At 40.8% G+C, this 15,041-nt stretch overlaps 1 protein-coding gene across 1 annotated transcript; it reads right to left on the bottom strand.

Annotated features, from left to right (window-relative positions):
- Positions 1 to 567: 567 nt before the first annotated feature.
- Positions 568 to 6,240, bottom strand: LOC307039850 (protein transport protein Sec61 subunit alpha). Its single transcript, XM_079682280.1, has 12 exons — positions 6,088 to 6,240; positions 5,187 to 5,254; positions 5,013 to 5,078; positions 4,851 to 4,929; positions 4,511 to 4,642; positions 4,241 to 4,350; positions 3,764 to 3,917; positions 3,520 to 3,680; positions 3,233 to 3,430; positions 1,817 to 2,008; positions 1,647 to 1,723; positions 568 to 1,541 (listed from the first exon to the last, which is right to left on the bottom strand). Exons 1-12 carry the CDS (start codon positions 6,092 to 6,094, stop codon positions 1,355 to 1,357), a joined length of 1,431 nt encoding a protein of 476 aa, XP_079538406.1. The 5' UTR covers positions 6,095 to 6,240; the 3' UTR covers positions 568 to 1,354.
- Between the last annotated feature and the right edge of the window lie 8,801 nt (positions 6,241 to 15,041).

Here is a 15,041-nt window from a genome sequence, read left to right as displayed (position 1 = left end):
GTATTCTAAACTATCACCCAATTAAATGTTATCAATGCACTGCCTCATACCATATATTTTATGATTCTCTTTCTTCAGATCAAAGGATTGCTAAATGAGTTAGATAACTGCAATTCTAGTTCGTTTTGTTTCATCCATCTTATTCATTACAGTTTTCATTGTCACATTAAAGCTCTGTCAGTAAAGATTTGATATAAACATTGGATAAAATGTAAGGAGGTACTGATGCATCAGAACCTTTATATATACAGTCTATGATCAGAACATACAGTCCAATAGCAAAATCCCTCGTTATTTTTTACTCTCAACTACTCGAAGTGTGGTCATATTGAACTTCCTACATGGACCTCTGGTGGAAGTTAAGTGCAAGGTACAACCTAATTAACCTACAGCCAGGTTATAAATCGCAATATATGGCTAATAAATATCTCATCTCTAGAGGGTAACATCAGTGCAACAAACTTGAGGGATCAGTAACGTGTGTGTTGTGTCCCCAGTGGTCTCAAAACATGCAGGCTCAAAGCACAACAAGGGCATAATAGGAATAAAAACACATTTTCAAGTATGTTGGAAAAAAATCTTGTTTGTTTTTTTAATAACACAATGTCTGTTACATAAAGTAAAAACCAAAATGAAACCCTTTCTCATCCCTATCAAACCCACCCTCATCCCGACCACGTCGGCAGTTTTGTGCAGCAATACAGTCTGGGAATAAAAGAGCATGACGACACAGACACACACTTTCCTTTGAGGACCCAGACAGAGGACAAACACATTTGCTCTACATAAGACCAGAGTGAATATAAACATAGTCCATCATTAAAAATAAAACCATAGACGACTTTGTCTGAGATTACCAGAGACCTCATCAGGAGTGCAAGCATATTATATTTATACTGTTCAAACCCTACTATAGGCCCCCAGAAACCTCAGCCATGATTGCTACTTTGAGATGAACCTGACATGGCTTTCTTTCAACTCCCCCAAAAAGTCCAGGCAGTGCTTTCAGCTTAAAATTAGCACTATCACATCATCTCTGTCTTAGTGTTCCTTGAACATGCTGCGATGAACAATGCCCGAGGTAAATCAAAGACAGCTCCTCACACTGATGTGCTTTTAGGCATTTTTCAGCTTTTAAGACAGTCAGTGGGGACTTAGGCAGCCTGCTGGGAAAACGCTTTCAACTGCTAAAAAAAGTAATGGTGGAAAACACAGATAGCGTAGACAATAAAAAACCTATTCCAGCTGCAAAATGAACTGATTGTGCGAAATTGCAAAAAATTGCAAAATTAAAATAATGATGGGGGGCGGGTGGATGCTTTGTGTCTTAAGTGTGTCCGAAGGTTGGTATTTTTTAGAAGAGCAGTGCTCCCATGCTGCCCATTTCGCTCTGCTCCTTCACAAAGATTTCAAAGTACTGGTAGATGATGGTCACAGCCAAGAGGATTCCTGTCCCCGAACCAATGGCCCCCAGGAAGTCAGCCATGACGGACAGCCCTCCTATGCAGAGGCCACCGAAGGCAGCAGCTGTGGGGATGTACCTGTGAATAATAAATCCAGCGTCAAGATAACAAATATTCTGAAGGACAACTTTCCATATGCTGCAGGTAACACACATGCCACCTGAGACTCAGAATGCTTTGTACCTGTTCAGCTCATGCACCATGGAGGTCTCTCTGTGTCCCCTCATCACCATCTGCTGCTCCTTCAGCTGCTTCGCCACCTGACACGCACCAAGTGATACATGAGGGTTAATTTCATGCGGGATTGATGCAAAGCAAAGTCGTCAATGCTTTTGTAAAAGCACAAGACTTACATCTTTAGCAGAAGATCCTGAAACCTCGATCCAGGTCTTTGAGAAGAAGGCGCAGGAGCCGAGCATGAAGACGATGTAGATGGCAGCGTGAACCGGGTCGTCCAGGACCGAGCCAAACGACTCCGGAGGGGAGAGGTAGTAGCAGAGCCCGGCCACAGGGTAGGCTCGAGCAGGTCCACCACTCGTTGCATCCTAATCACAATGAGATATTATAAATAAGATGATGCCGGTTCAACACGAGAGACAGAACCCAACCGTTCCCCATTTATGAAAATTAGGGATGCCAGAAACTGACCATGATCAAAATCGAAAATTGGACAGCCCTGGCGAATAATGATCGATTATTCGATGCCCCCCCCCCGCGAGAGAAAAAAAAAAAACTCTTGCATTTGACCTCATTTACACTTGTCAGTTTGATGTAGTTCCACGAGGAACTCTTCTTTCCTTTGTTCATCTTTAGTTGTGTTCTCACTCCAATAAATCAATCGCACGTGTGACGGAGAGGGGGGGGGGGGGGCGGGGGCGGTGTGTAGCAGCGCTGCGAAGGGCTGCTGGCTTCCTCCAAGTTTACAGTAAAACAAACTGGTGGTGTGACCAATGGCCATTTACAATTATTAATACTATTACTATTATTATTATTATTATTAGCATTAATCTATATTTTGGTTGAAACTAAGCCAGAAAAAAACAAAACATAAATAATAATTAAAAATATATATAAATAAAATCAATTTTTTTAATTTATTTTTTGATTATGGAGACTGTAACCAATATTCGAATAATAGAATAATGGCTGGCATCCCTAATGAAAATACCACATTTTAACTGCATGGTTTCAGCTAAACTCACTTTTGGTACCCGTTCTATTTCTGTATTTTGTTTCCCACTAAGGATTGTTCCCCTTAGTGTAAGAGAGATTCTCAGCTGATCACCTTAACAACACCAATGTTCAACTGCACTGACACATTCAGCTGAAAACTTGTTGAAGACTTTCACCATAAAAGAGGAATGTCTGCACTCCAAAACAAATTGTGAGCGCTTAAGAGGGTAGCTTTACCATTTAATAATTGTAGATTTGTGTAGGGCCATGGTCTCCAGGGTTTTATATTCACCCTTTAGTATCGGCTCAGATCACTTGGAGCCTTGTCCCAGTGGGTACCAAAAGCAAGTACAAGATATTATCCAAAACTCTTGCTAGTTTCAAATCAAAAAAGTCAAGCTGTACTATACTGTGCGGTTGAAATGCAGCATAATATGTAATTCAATCTCCTCTAGTTAAACATAGACTAAGACTGGATATATCTATTGTCTCAAGCATTATACGCACCACAGAAGTGTCACCAATTCTAATAATAGTGTACCGTTGAATCTGATTGAATAAACGTGCTGGAAGTGCAGCTCAACTGTCATACTTACAGACCAGGTTCCTAGGAGGTTCACGAGGAAGTTCCCGCTAAAACGAGTTGAGAGCATCTGAGAGATGACGTAGAGGTTGGAGACGAGGGCAGACTGCAGGATGATGGGGATGTTGGAGGTGTAGAACAGTTTGATGGGGTAGGTGTTGTACTGACCACGGTAGCGTGCTGACTTGATGGGCAGGTCGACCCTGAAGCCCTGGTGAGGTAAAGAAGCGCGTCATCACTAATGCCATCCAAATTCTTTCAGTGCAATAACATCAGGTAAGACTCTTAGTGGCAGCTCACCTGGAAGTATATGACCACAGCAAAGACGAAGACGGTGGCGATGAGGTTCAAGATGTTAGGCAGGTTCTGTCTGTAGAAGGCTTCTCTCAGGGCGCGCACCTTGTCTGTGCGGGTGGCCAGGAGATGGAAGAGGGCGATGATGGCTCCCTCAAACTCAGTACCTGAAAAACAACAACAGTGACAGTGTTAGCCATTATAATACGGATGAATATGCATATCTGTTACCGTCACTAGCTTGAAATACCTCTGCCGGTGTTGACCGTGGTGGGGCTGAAGGCCTTCCAGACGATGGTCTCACAGATGTTGGTCGCAATGAAGAGAGAGATACCAGAACCCAGACCATAACCCTTCTGGAGCAGCTCGTCCAGCAGCAAGACGATCAGACCTGCAACGAAGAGCTGTGGAAAAACACAGGAGGTTAGTATTGGGCTGAGACAGAAACAAACAGCCATTTAAAACAAGAGAAGATAACAACTTTTTGATTTCTGACTATCCCACAAAGTTAGATGATAAAATTGTATCTTAAATTTTTAAAAATATTTCTAAATGTGTTCGAAAGTAATGCAAAGAAAAAACATGAACTGCAGAAGAGCAAACATGCTTTACATTCAGGTTGATTGGCAGATTACTGTAAAGAATAATAAAGTAACATTTTTGAAAGCTTAAGTTTTTAGACACCCTAAATTAGCTTTATCCTAATTTATTTTGAGTTTGTATTAACCTGGATGATGATGAGCAAGCAGATCCCAGCGCCCATCTCTGAAGGGTCTCCATACATGCCGGTCATGACGTAAACAATGGCCTGTCCGATGGTGATGATCATTCCAAACACTGCGAAAAGAAAGACAACATGAGTTGCAATTGGCAGGAACAACAATTAGACATTACTGAATACGTGTCTGTTATCTTCAGAGGAAACCAAAAAAACTAAATTTCAAAGGTTTGTGTCAACTTTTCTTAAAATAGCTAATATGATCAGCAGAAAACCTACATTTCTGAGCTCCATTGAAGAGGGCTCGGTCCTTGGGGGTGTCTCCCACCTCAATGATCTTTGCACCAGCCAGCAGCTGCATGATAAGACCTGAGGTGACAATGGGTGAGATGCCCAGCTCCATCAGAGTACCTGGAGGAAGAAAGCATTATTAGTGTCAGTTAGTATAATAACAGCAGCAGAAACAATGCATACAGCCCTATGTTTGTTGACCTTTGACTTATCACATGTGATGATGAGATTACATCAGGTGTGATAACAACACTGTTGATTATTTCAACTTGTTGGAGCTGCACAGAACTCAGCGGTTAACTCAGTTAAACGTATACAATTCAAGCACCTCTGTTGGAAGCCAGGATTACTCTCATCCAGTAAAAGGGATCTGCCGAATCTGAAGACATGATGCCAAAAAGAGGAATCTGCACAGAAACACATTTGTAAAGTTAGTGTCACAAACGACAATAACAGCTTACAGAAACAGCATGTTGGATGTCATATTTACCTGGCAGCAGACCAGGAAGATGAAAAGTGTAATGGCAGTCCATAGTACTTTTTCTCTAAATTGAATCTGCAAGGAAAAAAGACAATAAGCAACTGTCATTCACATGCCTTCATATATGCAAAATGAATACAAAATTCAACATAATAATTTTGTTTTGAGAAGACGTAAACATACCTTTCTTTCTGGTTTCTGAATTTCTGGCAAGACCGCACAGAACGGCTTGATGAACTCCAAAAATTTAACTGCAAAAAAAAAAGATTAAAAGTTAAAAAAACAGATGCAACACATTACAGTCCTTATCAGTACATAGCATCACAAATATTTGTGAAATCTGAGTTATTCATCTTCTCAACCGAGTTACATTTGATGCAACGTCATCACTAACCCCCAGCTAAACAGCTAACATCTGGACAAAGCAGCAATTAATTCGATTTTCTCAGCAATATCTGGATATACTAACAAATACATTTGAGCAAAGTTGGGGTAGCTAGTACTTAGTGTTTGCAGTCATTTTACACCGTTTTGCAGGATCGCTGCTGAATGTTTTGTCTTAGAGCCGATCAGCTGTTTCAATCACAGGGGTTGACTTTGACAGCAAGCCATTTAACATAAACAACTAAATTATGGTATGGCAGTAGACTAGTCAATCTGGCATTGCAACGTTTTCATTTGATAACAAGGTGAAACCAGCATCCATTTCTATTTACAGTAAACTATCACGGATGTAGAGTCCATACAGCTAGCATGATGCTAACTAGCCTTTAATCCCAAAATACTTTAAAAGACAGGAATTTTGGACGCGTATTTAAAAGACAAATGCAATGTGTTGTAAATGTGCACTAGTTGAGAATCACATCTGACTTAAACACAAGGAGAAGCAATTTCATTAGAATACATCTTCAAATTAGCTCAAGCTAGCTGCAACCTAGCCTTAACCTATCCAAGGTTAGCTTAGTAGCTTACCGGCGAACGCTGTAAATTACAACAATGCCTGCTATTGTTCGAGATTGAAAGAAGGCAGCCGGTATATTCAAACAAACTCAAACCGTGAATAAAAGAGAGTAATGCCACTTACTCCCCATGGTGTCCTACGTGCAGCTCCTGTCGTGTTCCTGGTTCAGTCTGAGTGCTGATCGGAGTCAGTGTGGCTCCATCAAGCCGCTCCGGGAGAAAGAGAGAGCAGCAGAGACACGTCACCAGAGTAGCGGCTAACACACGTCACTTCTCTGAGACACACATCAACAACAAACAGTACATCATTAAACACACATACAGTCGTTTTCTCATGAGGACAGCATATTTAAGCGGATTAACAAATCCAGTAAACTCGGAAAAGGCAGTATTTTAATATTAAACAGTTATAATTTAACCCCTGAAGCCTCAATTCTCCCATCCTTTGGGGGCGCCATACTCCAGACTCATCATGCTGACCAGAGATGCTATATGGTAAAGATAAGCAGCTGTGCCATATCAAATGATGCACACTAGTTGTCTACTAAATAGGGGTGGTTAGATGTATTTATTTGTATACATTTATTTATTTTTACAAGCTACTTAACCCTGTGAGACCCACGGTTGTAATTTTACAACATCACTTTAAGCTATCCTAAAAAAGTCAGTACATGTTTTGTTGTTTTAAAGACCACATTTACATAATCAAAAGGTATTTTTTTTCAGTTCAGCTTCACAATGCTATTGGGTAGTAAATGTGTTTATAGCTCCTGCCCTCTGGCCATACACTCACACAACTTCCGAATCTTCAAACCAGCAACAGCTCTTTGTTTTATTGGACTGGATTTGTCAGATTCAAGTCCAGTAAAATGCCTCAAATATTTGTTTGGGGTGATTTAGTTATTGTGGAATATATTCATCAAATTTGATTTTGAGCAGGTTATGTCTTTGTTGTAATATTACAACACAGTGTGGTAGTCTAAATAGCATGTGTCCCTGTCATGGACCCCGCCCTTTTTATATGTTCACATATAGAAATAACACACTAATAGAAATATAATGTCTTTGATAATTCACTATAACTAAGCTCTAAATGTGTCCTCTGTTAAGATTTTTGAGTTAAGACCAGAATTGAATAAATGTATACATTATTTCTGATTAAAGTATGTGAAATTATAGTAGCAATATTTTAAACTCTACTTGTATATTATCAGTTAATTAGTTACACAAATACATTTAACTCTGGTTCTGGCAGAAACAGTTTCTGAAATGTGTTGGGACACTTGGATGTATCCCTTTTAATACGATAATTAGCCTATTATTATTAGCCAGACAGCATTGTGTGACTTGTTGAACTGGTTTACCTGCATGTGTGGGTGTAGGTATTCCGTTCATTATGATAATAGGCAGGATTGTTTGACTTGTTGAACTGGTTTACCTGCATGTGTGGGTGTAGGTATTCCGTTCATTATGATAATAGGCAGGATTGTGTGACTTGTTCAACTGGTTTACCTGCATGTGTGAGTGTAGGTATTCCTTTTATTTTGATAATAGCCAGGATTGTGTGACTTGTCGAACTGGTTTACCTGCATGTATGGGGGTAGGTATTGCTTTTATTATGATAATAGGCTAAGCCAGGTAGTATTGTGTGACTCAAGTGTACAATGTAAATAGGATTCAGATGCTTGCTACATCGGGACAACTGGAATGGGGGGGGGGGGGGGGGTGCATGCATTCCTTTTAGTATGATAATAGGCTAAGCCAGACAGAATGGACACTTGTCCCACCACCCTATCTATTACTTCAGGTAATCTATTACACTATAATAAGCATATGTATTTATTGATACATATTTATTAATTACTTTTTCCATTTCAGTAGCATCAAGCAATACATGCGAGGCAAGCCACACCCATGGGGGTTCAAAGTGTGGGTGAGAACTGGAATCTCTGGAATGATCTGTGACTTTGATGTGTACCAAGGCAGTGTCAATGGGATACGAGCCAAGTCTGAACTTGGATTGTCAGGTGATGTTGTGATGCAGCTTGCCTCCATGCTTCCAGAAGGTCAGAACTACAAGATCTACGCAGACAACTACTTCAACTTTGTCCCATTGGTAGTGAAGCTCCTTGATCGTGGATTCATTATGTGGGAACAGCCAGGCAGGTGCGCTTACCCAACTGCAACCTTGAAGAGGAGAAGAGCTTGAAGAAAAAAGGGAGAGGAAGCTTTGACATCTGAGTGGGGGCCAACCACAACATCTGTGCTATCAAATGGTATGACAGCAGAGCGGTCACTTGTGTCATCCTTTGCTGGGCCAGACCCTGTGCAGAGAATTAAACACTGGGACAAAGCCAAGAAAAACCTACGTAGAAGTTGAGAGGCCTTACATTGTGGGTATACAACAAGTTCATGGGAGGTATGGATTTGTTGGACTTGTTTACGGCCATATACAAGTTCCCCATGAAGTCCCAACGCTGGTACGTGTACATCTTTTGGCACACCATCATCCTTGCTGTGATCAACGCTCCTCTACAAGCGGGACTGCAGAGCTCTAAAGATCCTGACCAGCAGACAGTTTCAGGCAGATCTAGCATCCTCTCTCATCCTGGTAAGAATGCATTTCTGCTATTTGCCGTTTGTAATATTCTTTTATATTTAACTGTAATATTTTTGACTTGTATCCTAATGTATATTTGACATGTATCTTGATTGATTCTGTTCTAATCAGGTGAACACAATTCCTCTGGAAACACCCAAGAGAGGACGACCATCTTCAGGCAACGGGAGCCCAGCAGCGACAGTGACATCAAGGAGCCCGTTGAATGCTCAGAAGAGACAATCCAAAGGTGATGGGAGTCCACCATACGGGGCCCCATCCAAGAGATCACAACGCAAGGACCTAATGGCACATTTTCCAGTGAAGACAAAGAGAGGACGCTGCAGACACTGCAGACACTGCAGTAAAGGGTACACAAACACACAATGCACCAAGTGTTACGTCCATTTCTGCTTTTCCGACGATAGGAACTGTTTTTGGGACTACCATTGTATTCATATTTAATAAATGACTATTCATAAAAAAAATGACTGATGTGTGATTATTATTCATAATATACTGATATAGAGCTAAGTAAGCAATCAATCCTGCAAATCAACCCTTATTACTTGTTCAATATATTTATTCAGACAATGTGAGTAGAAATAAAGAAATTCTGCTCCCACCTAAGCCCAACATTGCAATATTACAACATTTCCCTAAAAACGTACCAAAACTTACAAAATGTGAACACTATTTCATTTCTGCTCCAGAGCCTCCCTACAACAACATCTGAAAGGTCAAAATACATTCTAATGTTTTTCTATATTTGGGCTTTACAGGGTTAATGTAATATGATTAGATACTATATTTATTAGAGAGAGATTTAAGCAACGAAACGTTAAAGCGCTGTTGCCAGATCTCGCGAGAGTGTGTTACCATGAAAGACACATCACACAAATTGGTCGAAAAAAGGCAATTTTCTCCTGATCTGTCCATCTAAGAATTAGTTTTTACATTCAGAAATGTCCATAAATATAACAATTGTGGAAATTGGATCCAATAGTTATTCTGGTGACCATGGGGCAAACTAATATGTCACAATCTGTTGTTTACGTTTTCTCCCATTGGAGTAATAGAATCTCTGTGCTGCGTCTCTTTTCCAAACCGTGTATGGGCCAATGTTAAGTTTTAAGCTGTTGACGCCTTCCTCAGAGAAAGACCAAGGCTATATCAATGTATGATTTGATCTATTGATAGATTATGAATAAATAGGGGATCATATCTTGAATGGGAGAAGAAAAGTGACTAAGTAAAATGCAGTTGACCGATTAAAGTTTTCACCAGTCTGTGCATGCGTTTTTTGGCCCAGGTGATTAAGTCATGTTTTAATCTCATCATCAGGCATTTGTTTTTAGATAATTACATTCGCTATTGTTCTATAGGGTGTTAAGTTTTCTCAGTACTAGCGTTATCATAGCTTCCCCACTGTGGCATTGGAATAAAGAGATTACATTTAGCATATTGTTCAGTTTTAACAGTATCCGATAAGTAATGGAGCCACACAATTTAGACTTGCAATATGTTCTCAATGTTCTACACCCCTGAGTATACCTTCCGGTACGAGTGAGGGCGAATGATATGCTTAAGTTATTTAGACTTTGATGGAACACTATTACCAATCCAATAATATCTTTAATTGATATGCACACACATTATTTGATTGTAAAATGCAGTATTGTTATTACAAATAAGTGCCATGTGGTATAAATACTGTTTTATGTGAGGGACTGCGGATGGAAATTAGCTCAAAGCTAAATCTGGCACTGTTACGCTTGACAGATTGCAATGTTTTAAGTGTTCATTACTGTGCATTGTCCCTGCCAAATAAACGATTAAATGAAATTAAATGAAATGTGCTGCGTTGCATTGTTACATTTTATAATGATTACATGTTTTAAAAGCTCCATATTTCCTTTTGCCTTTAGTACCACTAGAGGTCAGTGTCAGTGTGTGTGTGTGTGTGTGTGTGTGTGTGTGTGTGTGTGTGTGTGTGTGTGTGTGTGTGTGTGTGTGTGTGTGTGTGTGTGTGTGTGTGTGTGTGTGTGCTAAGAACATTTCATCACTTTGTTAGTTGTCATGTTCCTGTGGTATTGATTGGTGGAGACTAGCACATTCGACTGCACAGTACTGTTGGCACAATTAGCCAGTGACCCATAATATTGACACAAATAGCAAGAGGCTTTTTGTAGCGTATACCCATCTGTACATTTGATCAGTCTAAACTCCCCAGCTTTACTCTCACCTATCCCTTGATTTAAAGTCCAGCAGTAAAAACACACTCACGCTGGAGGATGGTGGGAGCTTGCACGTCTGCTGCCAAAATAGAGAGATATCTGTACATCCCTTTACGTTATGACCACACAACAAAGAGGTGAGGACAAGCAAATACCGCTCAAACCCCCCAGTAGTCTCTGCGTTCACAACGTTGTTAACAGCCTCAAACTACAATAAAAAACGAAGCAATCCAGTTGTTTAATCTGCAGAGCTTTATTGATCAGCCACTCAGTTCCAAGTAATGATTTTTGAAGTCTGTGGTTTATTAATCAGACACAAAGTGAGCAAAAATAGACTGAATAAAGGGACAAAACAACCAAAATGAGGCACAAAACATCCATAACAAGGGACAGGAGAACCACTGACCACAAAATGACCAGACAATTCGAAAGAGACTAAAATCTGCCACTGCACAAACACTGTATATGAAGGACTTATGTAAACACACCAAGGAGGATAGATTAATGTCCATAAGTAGGGGAATGGGACAGAGATATCAGCGGGCAAAGAGGATCCCAGTGTTGTGGAACAATGCAGAGAGCTAAATATAATCCCTACCAGCAATATGTCACAACACGTTTGTCAAATCCATGTCTGGCTCCTGCCTATCCCTGAAAACATGCACATTGGGGAAAAGCTGTTTGGAAGACACAGCAAATTTCACAAAAAAATTGTTGTGCAATGTTTTCGTAGTATTCATCAATATTCAAATCCAAATATATAACCCAAAACCAAAACCTGTAATCCCCCAACTATAATCCAATGGAGGACTGGCTGTGCAATAGTGAAATGACAGCCAGAGTAACACACATGGAGTGAGTCAAGAGTGCTGAAGTCTGAATAAAGAGTGTGTTTAATGCTAATGTGTGCCTCTGATGGTTCATTATAGTAATTAAGATGTCAGTGTAAATGTGTTTGACAGTGGGTACGACAGAGGCCTCAGGCAAGGTCGAAGCCAACGCCTGGCCGACAACGCCACCGTTATGCAACATTCCAATTATACTATGGCTCGATTTTACTTTTCCTCTCTCCCCTCCAATTCCTCTGCTTCTGTGAGTAGCCATGCAGACCGATCCTCCATGCAACAAGCCATATGATTATTTTTGAAGGGTAAAATACTGTTAGTACTGACATGGCAACAGAGGCTTTGCATGTGTGAGTGCAGGATCAAGCCAGAGATGGGATTTTATAAAACTGAATGATTTAGATGGGAATCAGCTCATTGCATCATTTTATCTGCAAGTGATAAATCATTGGTTTCTGTTATTGTATTGGAATGTTTGCTCTGATTATTGCGTGAAAAAATCCTGGAAACATCAGAAGTCTCTTAAAGGTCCCATGTCATGGCCATTTCTACTGATCATAATTCCATTGTTGAGGTCTACTAGAATAGATGTATTGGTTTCTCATACAGCATCTCTGTATAGTATGTGTATTCACTCTGTCTTAAACGGCTCGTTGGAGCTCCTGCCCCCCCCCCTCCCTGTGAGCCCAGTGTGCTCTGATTGGTCAGCTCGCCCACTCTGTTCTGATGAGTCCACCACCGTTACAGCGGAACATCAGTGATTATGTGTTACAACGGCGTTAGCAACCAGAAAATGACGCCAGTAAAGACAAACAGATGAGAATGCTGCGTGGGGTCTGGGTGCCGTGTTGGCGGGACGTTGCGGGGCTCGCTGCTGCGAGGAGCGGACAGTGTGAGCTGGCTTGCTGGTGTTGTATCCTGGTTGCTGCGTGGGGTTGGCGAGGCCCGGCGAGGCCCGGCCCAAGCTCGGCCGGAGCATACACACACACCCGCAGCCTGGCTGTGGGTCTTTGTGTGTGCTCGGACCGGGCCAGGGCCGGGCCTCGCCGAGTCCAGGCTGAGAAATCTGCGGAGCTGCAGCTGAGAAAAAGAAGGCTGGCTGAGTGTGTGTGTGTGAGGAGCTCCGCGGATTGGTCCATTTGGATCGTCGTTACGTCACTTGGTTCCCGGAAGAAAAAAATGGAAAAAGAAAAATCTCCAACGAGGCGTTCTGGGGCAGCATAGACAGGTCTTTTCTGTGTTAGAGTTTTACTCTGTACAGGATGTACTTTGAGGGTTTATCAACTTTGCAGACCGTTTACATTCATAAGAAGCTACATAACACACAAGGGGACGGGTAATAACCGGAAAAGCATGGCATGGGATCTTTAATGTTTTAGTTTAATTTATATGATAAGAATACTTAAATCATGTCTTAGCATGAGATGATAATTTAAACTTCACGTTTGAGAGTTTATTTTCAATCTGTCCAAGACAGTCTTTTGTTCCAATAGATTTTTTGGGGATTGGTAGTTTGAACAATGACATTTCACATAGTCATAAAGGGGTTTGTTTAGTTAACAGTATCTGCTAAACATAATCTTGTTAGCATTGTCATTGTGAGCATGTAGAAAGCTATGCTGACTATTTAGCGCAAAGTCTACAGTAGTGTTTTGGATTTATTCCAGCTTTATCTTATATCTCCACTTCATCAAACTAAAGCACAGCCGCTATAATCTCTTCTGACCTAAAAAGCAAATTTAGTCCCCTCACACACACACACACACTTCATTGGATGCTGTAATCTCATTAAATACACATTTTTTAAGCAGGTCAGGAGATTCATCCCTACAACCTCCATCATCTTAAACAAATAAAAAAAGATGTGTGTGCATACAAGCGAAGAGTAGAAAGGCTTTCTGCTGAAATTGAAAATATGACAGAAAAAAACCCTCCAGTAATTTACAAAAGGTTCACACACACAGACACACACAGACACACACACACACACACACACACACACACACACACACACACACACACACACACACACACACACACACACACACACACACACACACACACACACACACACACACACACACACACACACACACACACACACACACACACACACACACACACACACACACCAAAAAGCAAAGTAAATACAGTACAATTAGAAAGCTTGCATCTCTATTTGAAAAGCAATCAAGGACAAATCCTTTAAAGAATATCCAGGAGCAAACTGGAGCTGTGGATTTGTTCTGAACTATGTGTGTACTGGAACTTTGTGATCTGCCTTTCAACAGTGTCATAAAGTGCTTCACAGTCATTAGATATAAGCCTCAGTCTGCTGCAGATAATGAGTGACTGTTGACAGAAAAGGAAATGAGATGATGCAAGTAAACAAAATGAGATTTGCATCATGCACTAGCTTCAACTTCAGCAACTGGACATTTGCAATGCAAATAAATGAAAGTGACACGTCAATCCCACCATGTGCTTTAAATGGAAGTGTGCAGCACAGTGACTATATGCATGCATACACAATGTGTTCATTAAAGGATGGAGCAGACTTGTTGAATGAACAGTATGATGAACGGGAGGGGGCATGGCTCTCGTGGCCCAAAATGCTTCGACACTATTTCATTCCCAGCTGTTTGGCTGCTGTTGTCATAGTGATTTAAGCCGCAGTTACGCAACTGCTCCACATGCACAAAGCCATGGGCTACCATGATGCAAACACAAACACTTGATATACAGCATCATGCAAGCACTGTGGTATAGAATAACAGTGAATTTACAATATGTGTGTGGTTTTATATACATGCATTTGATGAAAGAGTGGGATCATTTGATGGTTTAAAGCAGACAACTGATCCTGAGGCTGTTATGTAACATTTGCTACACACACCCCCACCCCCCAGTTTGAGTTTATCTTCTTCATCTCTCCATCCATCTATCAATCTATACATCCCTTTGCAGTTACACAGCACAGAAGCACCACAGGCCTCCTGCTGCAGGACCGCCCGTGGCTCCGCTGCTGGTCGTTAGCAGACTATTAAACATACATCGGGGTCTGAGAGTGGCGTGTCCATATGATATGTGCTCATAAACCATCCTAAGCCTGCCCTGACCCAGACTCTTACAGATTAAGTGTCTGTCCTTTACTGGGTGACAGTAAAGGGTTTGACTTCTTAATGTACTTTTATAAATTTGCTGCAGTATAAGCTATGGTCATAGAATTAAATATGTTACAGTAGCCTATATAAGGAACATATGTGTTGACAATTAATTAATTAATTAATTAATGACAAAACTGTTGCTGCAGTGGGATAGAATGTCCAAAGAAAAGCTGACGGAAAACATTTTTCAGTTTTTCCCAAATTTGAATAATTAAAAAAAAGTTTAGAAG

This window comes from Notothenia rossii, assembly GCF_949606895.1.
Source record: "Notothenia rossii genome assembly, chromosome: 5".
NCBI lineage: Eukaryota > Metazoa > Chordata > Actinopteri > Perciformes > Nototheniidae > Notothenia > Notothenia rossii.
This window is presented reverse-complemented; position numbering and strand designations above follow the sequence as displayed.

Coding starts and splice junctions, on each gene's coding strand:
- LOC307039850 (XM_079682280.1), bottom strand. Junction 3,918..4,240: donor GCTTGCTCATCATCATCCAG/GTTAATACAAAC, acceptor GTTTTTCCACAG/CTCTTCGTTGCAGGTCTGAT. Junction 3,681..3,763: donor CACGGTCAACACCGGCAGAG/GTATTTCAAGCT, acceptor GTTGTTTTTCAG/GTACTGAGTTTGAGGGAGCC.